Source organism: Agelaius tricolor, unplaced genomic scaffold (assembly GCF_023055355.1).
Source record: "Agelaius tricolor isolate 1412-34295 unplaced genomic scaffold, bAgeTri1.0.p SCAF_103, whole genome shotgun sequence".
NCBI classification, from domain to species: domain Eukaryota; kingdom Metazoa; phylum Chordata; class Aves; order Passeriformes; family Icteridae; genus Agelaius; species Agelaius tricolor.
Genome location: NW_027269363.1, coordinates 330,368 through 344,054, shown reverse-complemented (window position 1 = coordinate 344,054; position 13,687 = coordinate 330,368). Strand labels below are relative to the sequence as shown.

The 13,687-nt window shown below is 48.5% G+C and overlaps 1 protein-coding gene across 1 annotated transcript in view; it reads left to right on the top strand.

The window, feature by feature from the left end:
• The window catches only part of WNT3A (Wnt family member 3A), a 39,807-nt gene extending 26,610 nt beyond the window's left edge, over window positions 1-13,197 (top strand). Inside the window, exons 2-3 of the mRNA XM_071419275.1 lie at window positions 9,072-9,337; window positions 12,565-13,197. Of these exons, the coding sequence (XP_071275376.1) occupies window positions 9,072-9,337; window positions 12,565-13,044 (746 nt within the window). The 3' untranslated portion in view covers window positions 13,045-13,197. The remainder of the gene's footprint in view (window positions 1-9,071; window positions 9,338-12,564) is intronic.
• The last annotated feature ends 490 nt before the right edge of the window (window positions 13,198-13,687 follow it).

The window sequence follows — 13,687 nt, the reverse complement described above, 5'->3', positions numbered from 1 at the left end:
AGGCTCCACAAGGGCTCCCTGGTGGGTCAAACAGAAATTCAGGGTCAGGGCACTTGGTGGCTTAGGCTTGGGAGTGACCCCGAAGAAAGAAACAAAAGCTTTAAAGATCTCAGAATCTCAGGATCTCTTCCTGAAGCTTTCACTTATAGGGAATTGTTTTCCAACACAACCAGGATGAACTGGACACTGCTCAGGCTGCAGAATTTGGGAATGTGCTCTGTGGAATGAGTCTCCCTCCGCCAGGAATCCTGACTCCTTTTAGAGTCCTCATGCTGAGCGCATCCAAGGGTGGAAATCCTCCATCCTAATGGGTGGAAAGCAAGCAGCAAGTGTGGGACAAGGAGCCCCTTTTTAAGGAGTAAAGGGATAACTGAGGAGGTCTGAGGTGCTGCAGATGGTGAGGATGGGTCAAGGGAAATGGCAACTCTGGAAACAAGGACCTCTCCAGAGGGAAGCTGAGGGGAGCTGGAGGCTGAGCCAGACTTATGTAAAACCCTTTGGTTGCTTTATCTGAGATGGGATCCTCTCTTGCTACAACCCAGAGGAATGTGGGGAAGCTGAAGCTCAGCTGCCTCCAAGGCTGCCAGAGCCAATATTTGGTTTCCAAAGTTCCCAGTGTTTTCCCCTTGAGCACTGTCAGGGTCCCAGCAGCTGTGACACCCCTGTGATCCTCCTCCTCCTCCTCCTCCTCCTCCTCCTCCCCTGTGATGGGAACAGAGCTTGTTGCCCTCCAGCACTTGGGCACAGCCTGTGGATGGATCTGTCAGCCAGCCTGTGCCAAGGAGTTCCCTGTTCTCTGCCTTCCCCTGGTGCTGGGCCAATATTTAATAGTTCTGATTGGCAAATGATTTTCTGCTTGGTGATCATTCAAAAAAAAAAAAAAAAAGGCTTTTAGGCTTTTAGCATTATTTTTCTTTTTCGACACTCTCACTCCTTTCCCTGAGGAGAAATATGTCCTGTGAAAATGTGAACCTTCATTTCTTGGTATGGTTTAGGTTGGAAGAGACCTTTAAAGCTCATCTAGTCATGCTCCCTGCAGTGAGCAGGGACACCTTTCCAACAGATCAGGCTTGCTCAAAGCCCCACCTGATTTCACCTTGGCTGCTTCCAGGGATGGGGCATCCACCCCCTCTCTGGACAGCCTGCTCCAGTCCTTCACCACCCTCCTCATAAAAAATGACTTCCTTATGTCTGGATCCACATCTTTTTAGCTTAAAACTGTTGCCCCTGTTTTAGTTCAGCAGGTCCTACTGAGAAGTCTCTCCCCAGCTTTCTTGCAAGCCACTATAGAGCCTGATGAGGTGGGAGACACCATCCCTATGTCCTGAACTCTCAGCTTGTGGCTTTCAGGGAGCTGCTGGTCAGGGAGCTGCTGATCTGCTGCAGGCCCAGCAGAGCCCAGCTGTGCTGAGGGACTGGGGTATCCTCTGCTGGCATCTGGGGCAGGCTGGGCTGCACTGCTCCTGCTGCACGTGGCTCTCGGGGCCAGCAGGCAATGCCGTTTGTGTTGGTATAAGCCAGCGGCGATGCCTCCGTGTGCTTTTGCAAATCCTGGGAGCTCTGACTCACCAGTCCCTCTGGATTTCACTCCTGCTGTTCAGAAAGCAGCTGTGCCTGCAAGGCTGTCAGAGCCTAAGGAAACTCCTTCTCCCAAGGGCCGCCAGCTCCTCAACAACTGAGCAGGCTCGTTCTGTGTTAATCTTTTCTGGGATTCTTCTTTTTCATCCAAAGTGATGCAGTGTGAGCTTTGATTCAAAGCCTTCTGGTTTATCTTCATGGAGATGTTTCTGGGTGGATTCAAAGAGAGCACAGTGTGCTGAGAGCAGCTGGGTGGTGATCTTTGTACTGCAGTCAAAACCCAAATTCACAGAATTCCCACAATTCCCAGAATGACCAGGTTGGAAGAGACCTTCAAGGTCACAGAGTCTAACCCAGCCCCAACAGCTCAACCAAACCCTGGCCCCCAGTGCCACATCCAGGCTTTGTTAAACACACCCAGGCATGGGGACTCCACCACCTCCCTGGGCAGCCATTCCAGGACTTTATCACTCTTCCTGTGAAAAACTTTTCCCTGCTATCCAACCTGTATTTCCCCTGGTGCAGCTCGAGGCTGTGTGCTCTGGTTGTGTCAGTGCTGCTGCAGAAAGAGCCCAGGGCCAGCTGAGCACAGGCACCTTTCAGGAGCTGCAGAGAGTGATGGGGGCAGCCCTGAGTCTCCTTTGCTCCAGGCTGAGCACCCCCAGCTCCCTCAGGGCTTCCTCACAGGGCTTGTGCTTCACCCCACCTCAGTCTAAGGATGGGCCTCCAAAGCTCCTCACAAATTCCTCACCACCTCCTGGGATGCCAAAGGTGCAGGAGAACTACAGGAACCAGGGAGACTGAGCTAGGATGGGCCCCCAGTGTAAAAGGCTGGGTTGTGCTGCTCCAAATACCAGAAACACCAGGTTGTTCCCAGCTTTACTTCCAGTTTCTTAGTTCTTAGGGTTTATTTTGTTTATTTGGTCAGGTTTTTTCCATTTTAACCCAGAGTCACTGTAGTGTCAACTGTTGTGCAAATCTTAACTGACAGCTGTGGGTTTATATCCCCTGGAGCCAAGGAGGGAATTGAAACCCTTTCTAACACTCCCTGCTGCACCTAGGGACTTTGCCCTGCCAGAAAGATGTTGGGAAGCCCTGGGACCTTCCACCCCTCTAAGATGGAGCCAGAGGTACTTTCTGTAGAATTTTAGCTTTGAAAAACAAAGCTCAGAGGAGCCAGCACGGCTCCTCCCCACAGCCCTGCTAAACAAACAGACCATTTCCTCTATTTCACCCCATTTGTAGCAAAATGCTTCTCCCAAGGGCACTCCAGAGGTCTGTGGTGTCAGAAATTCAGGGCTCACAGCCACAAATGTTCCAATGTCTTTCTAATCATGGAATGGAGCAGGATCCTCTCCTCAGAAGCATACATGGCTGGGAATTCTTTCCTTTGTTGTCTAGGACATTTCTGTTCTTTTCCATGTTGTTTATGCATTATCCAGCCCAAAAAGACACTAAGTCAGTGCTCCACTCCAAGGACTCTGTTTCAAAAAGGAAAGATTTAGGGTTTCAGGAATGGAGATGGCAGGGCCCAGTGTTGCTATATAGATGTGATAGAAAGGGATTTTCAGAGCAAAATAAGCCATTCTATTCGTCCTGCTGCATCACCACAGTCCATCTTGCCACATATCTGGGACACCCACCTGACCTGACCTGGGGTTAATCATTTCATCATTCAGGGAAAGACTCGGGGAGAATAAGTCACTGTCTGGGCAGAAGAACACACGAGAGCAGTTTCCACATATCAGACAGCTGAGATATTTATGCAGTTATTCATTTGCCTTCCTCATCCCACAATCTGAGAACCCTCTGCTGGGCTCCAATCCCTTCTGCCTACAATTCTGAAGCCATCACTGAATTTAGCATTGCAGGCTCCTGGGGAGATAAGCAGGATTGTCCTCGGGTGTACAGATAAGGAAGGAGAAGCACAGAGCGACTAAAGGAGTTGCCCACAGTCACATAAAACAGCCCTGTCACAGCAGGAAAGCAAATCTTGGGTCACATTTTACTTCTCAGCCAAGTGTTTTTGCATCTGAAGTGGGTTTGGTGCTGGGACAAGTGGTCAGAGAGGTTCTGCCCAGGGTATTCAGGGGACGTTCATTTTCTCAGATTTCAGTCTGGGCTCCTTAGGAAACCCTTTCCAGAGAGAGAGAGAGACCTCTGCTTTAGTGGACACCCCTAAAGGCCCTCTGTAAGTCGCTTTTTCACTGATATTCAGTCCTCCCAGAATGGAGAGGGAATTTTGGAGAAGCTGCAGATATCCAGCTCTCTGGGCCCTGCAGGGAAACTCAGGGAATCAAACGAGCTGACGCCAGAGCTTTGGTGACCAAAATAAAGTGGTTAAAATGCTCTGAAGTCAACATCCCCGTGAGATTTGGGTCCCTGCTAACCTCCTCCTCCTGGCCAGGTGACTTTCCAGAAACTCTCTCCAAGCCCCCACCACCTCCTGCCAGCAGAGCCACCCAGAGAGGGACGAGGCGACCCGACAAACACGCGGCACTTTCCTGCTATCTTCGCCAAATCTCTTGCATTTTTATATGGCACCTTAATAACCCCTCATTTCCATCACAAGTGCATGCTTTCCTCCTGCTTATCTCCATCTCCATGCTGCTCCTGCTCCATTCCTGCAGCCGCACCGCCCCCGGCTGCAACCCGGGGATGTTTTTGGGATGCTCGGGGATGCTCGGGGAAGGCAGGACATGTCCCACGGCTTTTGGGAGGTGGCAGGACGTGACTCACGCCATGGCACGGCTCCATCTGCGTCAATATTGAACCCGCTGCCTTAACTTAGGGGGGTAGGAGATGTTAAAGCCAGTGCCCTAATTTCGTGGAGTCATTAAGGGACCGGGCTGCGACTTTCTCAAGAGACAAAACTCCTCACCTCGGTGCCCCGGGGCCAGAGCTGAGCTCCTTTGCCCTGCCTGCCTGCATTCCCCAGGTAGTTACGATCAGATACAAGGCGATTTGCTTCCTGTTGTGTGCTCTTAAGTGGTGGCTGCATTTCAAAAGCAGGGGAGTGATTGAGTCCTATCCAGGCTGTAAAAGGCACCGGGCGCTTTCTGGGAAGAGCAGAGCTCGATGTAATTGGTGCTTCTTAAGGAAAATCCCATCAATACCCTCCTGGCTTTCAATGAGGGCAAAAATCTGTGCAGAGTTTAGGGGATGGACCTGAGATTTAGGGTTTGGTGTCTACAGCCAAAGAACTGCTGGAACTGCTTGTTCGGCTGTGGCCAAGCCCTGGCAAATATGGGAATTCTCCAGGCTGTGCTGCCTGATGCTCCCTGGGGTTTGAGCTCTGCAGCTGGACAGAACCATTGGATTGTGGAATCCTTAAGGCTGGAACAGACCAGCAAGGTCACTGAGCCCAGACATGATGCCAGCACTGCCACATCCACTGGTAACCCATGTTCCCAAGTGCCATATCCTTTGAATCCCTCCAGGTGACTCCACCACTCCCCTGCGCCTGACAACCCTTTCAGTGAAGAAATTTTCCCTAATATCCAACCAAAATATCCAATTTTCCCTAAAATTTCCCAAATTTCCCTTCTTGACACAGCCTGGGGCCGTTCCCTCTGCTCCTGTCCCTGTGCCCTGGAGCAGAGCCCAATCCCCTCGGCTGTGCCCTCCTGTCAGGAGCTGTGCAGAGCCACAAGGGCCCCCCTGAGCCTCCTTTGCTCAAGGCTGAGCCCCTGCCCAGCTCCCCCAGCCCCTCCTGGGGCTCCAGCCCCTTCCCTGGACATGCTCCAGCCCCTCCATGTCTTTCTGGTAGCGAGGGGAATGCCCAGGGAAACACCACTGGGCTGATGGCTCCTGCTGAATCCCAACCATGGACTCCCAAGCCAAGGCCACCCCTCTCACCCCCACACAGGAGAAGTTTTCCTGCACAAACACCACTGCTGTAGACATTTTCTTTCTGGCCCAAGCTTGGCAAGGCACAGGGGTTCTCCCCGAGGTTTGCAGACATCACTTCAGCACCCACAGCTCCTTCCCAGGCCTGGATCACATCTCTCCTGAGCAGAGGGAAGGGTGATTCCTAAGAGATGAGAGCTGGCCTAACCAAGGAACTTTAGGGAAGCACATCATCCTTGTCCCTGAATTGGAGATACCTGGATTTGATGGATGGACCACCTTGTGGGTCAGGAATTATCTGTATGGTGGCACTGCAGTGGGGTTGGGGCTGGCACTGCTTGTTGGTGACAAGGACAGTGGCATCCAGGGCACCCTCAGGAGCTTTGCTGGTGACACCAGGCTGAGGGGAGGGATGGAGATGTGGCTCTGTGCCAACCTCATGAAGCTCAAGCCCAAGTGCAAGGTCCTGTGTTGGAAAATCCCAGCTCTAGGGAGACAGGGAAACTGAGAGGTGTTTTAAAAGAGTTTATTCCGTTATCAGTCTCCATGAAGGGTGAGACATAAGAGATGAAAAACTCAATGCTAATCTATCAGAAGCCAAGCTATTTCCTGGTTACCTCATAAATATTACCTTATAAATATGTACCTTATAAATATTTTTCAGCCTATTAGCTTTTGCCACACAATTCTGCTATCACCTATTATTTTAATCACCTATAATCACCTATTATTATACCCCATATGGTCTTACTACAATGCATCTTTCACAGTTCTAATTGTCTAAAATATCTGGTCTTTTTTCAAGGCCATCTCCTGAAACTGGTTTCTAGCTCAATCTCTCTCTCAGCAATGTCATCTCCATTCCATGACCTTCCTAAGCCAGCACACCTTGTCTCAGAGTTTACACACAGGTGTACAAGGCTGTGTGAGCTTTCAGTCAGGTTTTGGGAACCCTGCACAAATCCATTTCTCACAGTCCTGCACAAGGGTCAGGCTGATCCCAATCCCAGACACAGGCTGGGTGGAGAATGGGGTGAAAGCAGCCTTGAGTAGGAAAACTGGGAATGCTGGGACCACTTGACCTTTAGGGACCTTCCAATCCAACCACTCTGTGATTTTATGGAAAGGTTTCAGGATCAGTTGGGCCCCACTGAGAGGAGGTGGGAGGTGTGTCAGCCTTTCCCTGGTCAGACACTGCCCCTTCCACCTCCCTACCAGATTATAATGGCATCCACCCCACCACCTCACCTCACTGGCTTTTGTGAGGAGCCTTTCATCCTTCAGAGACTCCAAAGACGGTCAGAAATGTTCTTGGAGACCTCATATGAACTGCTGCACCCCCAAAATTTGGTTTCTGGATCCCACCTGGACTCAGGCAAGTGCAAGATGCAGAGTCCCCAGTCCTGTGTGAACGGGACTCTCCTGTCCATGCTCCAAGCTGAGCTTTCACAATCAAGAACTGCATGGTCATCATTTGCAGGATGCTGGCATCCTCCAGGCTGGCCAGATGCTGAACAAGGGTTTTTCAAAATCACACTGGGGACCTGAGGGCTCCTGCATTTTCCTTTTCTTTTCTTTTTTTTAATTTTTTTTTATTTTGGTTGTAGCCCTCGGTGACTTAATAATCTCCCCAAGTGCCCTGGCAAACATGTTCCAGGACATTGCTCATCCCTTCAGCCTGTAAGTTCATGCACATTATGGGATTTGCATACTGTTGTGTTTGGTAGCCTTCCCAAAGCAAAGCTTGAGTTCTTGCTTAAGCCTAAACTCCAGCCAGGACTGCTCCACAGTTGTGATTGCTCCCCGAAAACATGTTGAGTTTTTGGCTTGCTGCATTAAACTCTCTTCACATGAGCAAAGCCTGGAAGCATCTGGAAGGTAAAGATTAAGCCAAAATGCCCAGGGAAAGCTCAGATCAGCAAAATATGGTGCAGGGAAGGTTTGAGTGGTTTTTGAGAAGTCAGGTGATACAAAGGTCAGTAGAAGCTTTGGTGAAGTTGCATCAACTGAAAATGTGACCTTGTGACTTTATGGATCCATTAATATTTCAATGTCTCAGTGGAATAATCTAAAAAATGTAAGAAAGAACACAATTTCTAGGATAACTGGTCTGTAAGCACAAGGTGAGTGGGGAATAATACAGGAGGTTCAGGGAGGTCAGTTATCAGAATCATTGTGCCTGCTTAGAATTGCCCCAAGGGTTTGAGAACAGCCCTGTTCATGGCAAAAATCCCATTTTTACCCTACTGGTGTTTTCTGAGGTGTGATGTTGAAGTGTGGGGTCATTTCTTGTGAGTGAAGAAACCAAAACCATGGGGAGAAAGGGAAATAAATTTGGTATCTTGGGGTGCTCCCCACTTGCAAAGCAGTTCGAAAAGTTTGGTTTTCATTTTGGCACAGTGTGGAAAAAGCTGTGACATCCAGGAAAGCCTTCCCTGCTCCCCTTCCCTGCCCAGCTCTCCCTGGGAAGGAAGGCTGTGAGGGAAGTTCTCCACAAAGACTAAAACTCCTCAGTCCTTAGCCATGACATCCCCTGGCTGATCCCACCCTCCAGCCCGAGCCATTGGGCACAAGGGAAAGCTCATTTCCCTCATTTCCAGTCCCCCTTGGCAGGCACCTTAATTAGGCAAAGAAGGAAAACTTGGGGCAAGTGCAAGGTGCATTTTGAGTGCTGTCACTGAGTGAGAGGCACAGCCTTGGGGAAAAGAGATGGAGGGAGGGGACAAGGTTTGGTTCTCATCCTGAGGATTGAGGATGTGACCATCCTGGCATTTTCCTACCTTCCAGCCACCGGCACCTCTCCCTGTCAGGGAAGAGGAGCTTTACCTGGTGGTGGGACCATGAGGCTGTTAAGTGTAAACCTGCATTTTTTATTTTTTTTTGGGAACATACCCAAATTCTGAAGCGAAGCCCACAGCTCAGGGTCTGGCCATGTGGTGCATTGGCTGCCCAGTACCATACAGAATATTCCCCTGAAATTCAGGTTTGCACAACTGTCCGTGGTGCCATGGCCCTCTCCAAAGGCCTGAGGATGACCCCAGTCAGAACTTTTTGGCTGACCTCAGTGGCCTTGAATCAAGCCTGGTCCTGTCTGCACAGGAACTCATTTCCTAGTGAAAAACAAAGTCTTTGGAGCAGGTCCAAGCCAGACCACAGGGAAGAGGAGGATTCCCTGGCCTTCTGCCATGGCCTCCAGAGAAGGTGTTCACAGCACTGACCAAATCCATCCTTCACTGGCCCTTCCTTGTTGTGGTGTTGTGAGGGTCCCCAGGACGAGGTGAGAGATGAGAATTGACTCTAAGTTCTTAGAAGGCCTGATTTATTATGTTATGATATGATATGATATGATATGATATTAAAAAAATATATACTAAAACTATACTAAAGAAACAGGAAGGATACATCAGAAGGCTAGAAAAGAATGAATAATAAAAACCCGTGACAGACCAGAGAGTCCAACACAGCTGGACTGGGACTGGTTACTAAGTAAAAACAATTCACATACTGGGGTGAGCAATTCTCCAAATCACATTCCAGAGGAGCAAAACATGGAGAAGCTGAGGCTCCTCATCTTGCCAGGAGAAGAAACCCCGGCGAAGGGATTTTCCATAAAATATCCCAGTGACGCTTCCTCTCTCTCACAGCCACCAGGGAGTCTGCCTTCGTCCACGCCATCGCCTCCGCCGGGGTGGCTTTTGCTGTCACCAGGTCCTGCGCCGAGGGCTCGGCCACCATCTGCGGGTGTGACACGCGCCACAAGGGCTCTCCTGGCGAGGGCTGGAAGTGGGGAGGCTGCAGTGAGGACGTGGAGTTCGGCAGCATGGTGTCCCGGGAGTTCGCGGACGCGCGGGAGAACCGGCCCGACGCCCGCTCGGCCATGAACAGGCACAACAACGAGGCTGGAAGGACGGTAAGGACATTTCATTTCCTCCTTTCCCGTTGGTGCTTTCTTACCTGAGAGGATGAGTGGTGGGAGGGGATTAAGGGGGCTCAAAAGACCTAAATTGGGGTGAAATTTTTGTCACAAAATGGTAGTACCTATCCTGTGATAGCTCTAGATCGACGTGCCTGGTCTGTGAATTCCACATGAATTCACCCATACAGATGTAAACACCTGCCTTGGAGTCAGCTGTCCAGATCTCTTTTATAGAGGATGGATCAAGGCAGGTTGAGGATGGGATTTCATCCCATCTTACAAGGATATCTAGCCCCAGAAAATGGGATTTTTTCCCATCTTACAAGGATATCTACCCCCAGAAGATGGGATTTCATCTCAACTTAGGAAGATGTCTACCCCCAGAAGATGGGATTTGATCCCATCTTATGAGGATATCTACCCCCAGAAGTTGTGGATGCCCCATTCCTGAAAATGTCCAAGGCCAGGTTGGACAGGGCTAGCAGAAGGTGTCCCTGCCCATTCCAGGGTAGTTGGAACTGAGCGATTTTTAAGGTCCCTTCCAACCCAAATAATTCTGTGATTCCACTATTAGAGTTATTAACCCTTATTCCACTATTAGAGCTACTAATAATGTCCTAATGGTGCCTGTTCCCTTCCATTGCCTGTGGGGCACCTGAAGTTCAAGTGCAATTGTCCATTCCCCTTCTCTGCAGCCTTGAGGGAGGAGAAGAGCCAGGAGAGCTTTTCCTACAACCCATCTTCTCAACCCTGTTCTATTTCCCAGGAAATATTTAAACAAAATTAGAGGCAATAGAACTCTGGTGCCTCCTGATTAAACTTGGATCATGCCCTGAAGCTGTTTTTACTTCAAACAATCTTGGAACAAAATGTGTAAAGGGAAAGAAGGCACAAAATCTGCCATATACACAATGAATCTTTTCCCTAGGTGGAATAATCCCAAAAGGGGGATATTCCTTTTTATTTTTTTAATCTCAAGGATAGCCCATAAATCCAGAAGAATGCAATTTGTGGGAAATAATTTGTAGAACTGAACCACAAAGTCCTTTCTAACAGAGATTATGCCACAGCTTCTCTGAGATAAGAGGGAACAGGTTAATGTGGTCTTGTCCCCAGAGCAGAAGGTCTTGCACATATCCAGGAGGACATTTGTGCACTGAGCTGTACCAAAGCCTCCACAGCTGCTGTGCTGGGACACGTCCTCAGGCAGGCTGGGGTTTCCTGAGAGCTCCTGAAGTGGATACTGTGAATTCCCATTGCTGTTATCCCACCTCACACCACAGCAGAGCTGTTGGAATACAACTTCTGAAAGGGAAATACCACCAGAAACCAAAATTGTCTGCAATGGAGATGACCACAAGCAATAATGTGGTTTCCTCCAGCTCTGGCCTAAATTATCCCAGGAACCCCCAGGGATGGGGCAGTGCTGGTGGCATTTACTGGGATACATAGTGGGAAAAAGAGGGGTTTCCTTTAAAGTGAGAATTTGTTTTAAAGTGAGAATCCTTGTAAAAAACCAAACAAACATGTGGTGGTGTTTGCAGGTCTCCAGGATGAGGGAAGAGATGAGAATCTTGACTCCATGTTTCAGAAGGCTGATTTATTATTTTATGATACATATTATATTAAAAGAAAATGAGATATTAAAACTACACTAAAGAAAGAGAAAGGAGACATCAGAAGGCTAGAAAGGAATGAATAATAAAATCTTGTGACTGACCAGAGTCCCGACACAGCTGGACTGGGATTGGTCATCAAGTAGGAACAATTCATATGAGACCAATCACAGATGCACCTGTTGCATTCCACAACAGCAGATAATTATTGTTTACATTTCATTTCTGAGGCCTCTCAGCTTCTCAGGACGAAAAATCCTGGCAAAAGGATTTTTCATAAAATATGCCTGTGACACAAACCTTCCTGTGATCACAGGCCTGCAGAGGCCTTTTTACTCTAAGTCTTGTTCCTTGACTCTGTGTTCTTCTAGGACGTTTTACAGGTGTCAGACCATGACCAGAAATCCCACAGATGTCACACCATGACCTGAAATCCCACAATTTTAGAAAGCACTGGTGCTTTCCCTCCTCACCATGCCAGCACCCAAGGGACAGCTCTTCCAGGCCTCCATACCCGAGTGTTCCCAGCTAAACCTGAGCCATGGGCAATGTTTCGTATCAGTTCCCACAGGAACTCCAACCCTACTGCTCCACCAGGAGTTTTGATTAAGCTCAGTGTGATTATACAAACCAAACCTTCTGCGGTTCTCTCTCCTCGTTAATTGCAGCCAGCTTTGTGGCAGGTGATACTCCATAAATAACACAGGAAAACACCTGGTGAGCACCAAGGTGCTGATTCATGGCAAATCTCTTGGACTCAGGCTGGCACTCGCCTGTTCACGTACCCAGAAATTTGCTGATCTCTCTGGAAATGCAGATTATCAAGCTGTTGCATAAGGTTGTCTCCCACCCAGAGTACTGGAGGGCAAGACCTCTGTTTATTTAAACTCATTGTATAAGAGGTAAAAACAAGTAGCAAGCTTCTGGGATCAATAATCACCCTCCCATTTATCCCAGGAGAGTGTTTTGTGTTGAAGCCTGAGCCTTTAAAATCAAAAGTAGGGCTCTTTTTTTTTTTTTTTTCTTTGATTTTAGAAAAATCATAACCCTGGCTTTAAAATAAAAACAAATCCCTTTTCAGTTTCTGAAAGTAGTCATAGCAAGACTTGAACCTTGTTTGTTTAACATATGTAAAGGATGGAGTTCTGTTCTAGATAGTTAGGACACTTCATCTTCCTTTTATTTCCAACAGAAAAGCTGCCTTTTCCATTTATGAAGGCATTGTTTGAGTAGCTTTGTGTGTTCTTTTCTTCTCTGCCCAGATGTGTTTGAATTCTTTTCCTGTGTGACAGCACTATAATATTCCCACATGAACACTGATAAGACGGAAGTTAATAAATCTCCTTGGTGAAAGTTTTTGGTAAATGCTTAAATTTGAGCTGGGAGTCAGAACCAGTCACTGAAAACCATAAAGTACAGAAGTTCTATGGCTTAGACCCAGCAGTGAGGGGGAGATAAGGGGATTTTTGTTCACAAGAGTATAAATATATCTATGAAAACATCCATAATTCCTTGGAAAATCATGGCCAAGTGGCAGAATGTCATGAAGAGTTTTAATTACAGGTTAACGTCTTCCTTCTCCTTTGCCTTTCTTCTCTTTTTCAGTCCATCATTGAGCTCATGCACCTCAAGTGCAAGTGCCACGGGCTCTCGGGCAGCTGTGAGGTGAAGACCTGCTGGTGGTCCCAGCCAGACTTCAGGGTCATCGGCGACTACCTCAAGGACAAGTACGACAGCGCCTCCGAAATGGTGGTGGAGAAACACCGGGAATCCCGCGGCTGGGTGGAGACCCTGCGGCCCAAATACAACTTCTTCAAGGCCCCCACTGAGAAGGACCTGGTCTACTACGAGAACTCACCAAACTTTTGCGAGCCCAACCCCGAGACAGGCTCCTTTGGGACCCGCGACAGGATCTGCAACGTCACCTCGCACGGGATCGACGGTTGTGACCTTTTGTGCTGCGGCCGCGGGCACAACACGAGGACTGAGAAAAGGAAAGAGAAGTGTCACTGTATCTTCCACTGGTGCTGCTACGTCCGCTGCCAGGAGTGCATACGAGTCTACGACGTCCACACGTGCAAATAAATCAGCCGTAAACCCTCCCCTCCTTGGCCGGGCTCCGTGTGGAGAAATGGATTTTCGAGCCTACTTCCTCTGAGGTTGCAGACGTGAGAGAAGTCTACTTTTTTTGATATTAAAAAGAATAAAAACTGGACAAAAAAATTTAAAAAATAAAAAGGCTAAAACTGGTTGGATAGAATAGGTCTAATGACTTCTGGGCCATCCTGAGGTACATCTGGCAGTCACACAAGTTCTGCCCCGACGCCGATGCCTCTGGAAGGAGAGCAGCTCTTTCCACTGGCCCACAACACCGGGCTGGAAAGAAGAGCATTAGCAAAAGCATGGATTTGCTCTGCTCCCACCCACCTGAAGTGACTCGTGTGATTAAGTGTCCTTTGAAAGACTTGCATCTTCCTAAGCATCTCCTTTTCCCTCAGCCAGGCAGAGGCTGTGCTGAACAGCAGCACTGAGCTTTCTGAGAGTTCTCTCTGCAAACCCGAATGGCCAGATTGTGTAATATGAGCAACAGCAGCAAAAGAAATAAAAGCAGATAAATTAAGGATTTTTTAAATAGAGAACATGACTACTTCTTTGCTTTTGCCTTGGAACCAGAGAAGTCTACAAATATTTAACAGAGCTGGAGAGTGGGCAAGCTCTTGATGTGAAC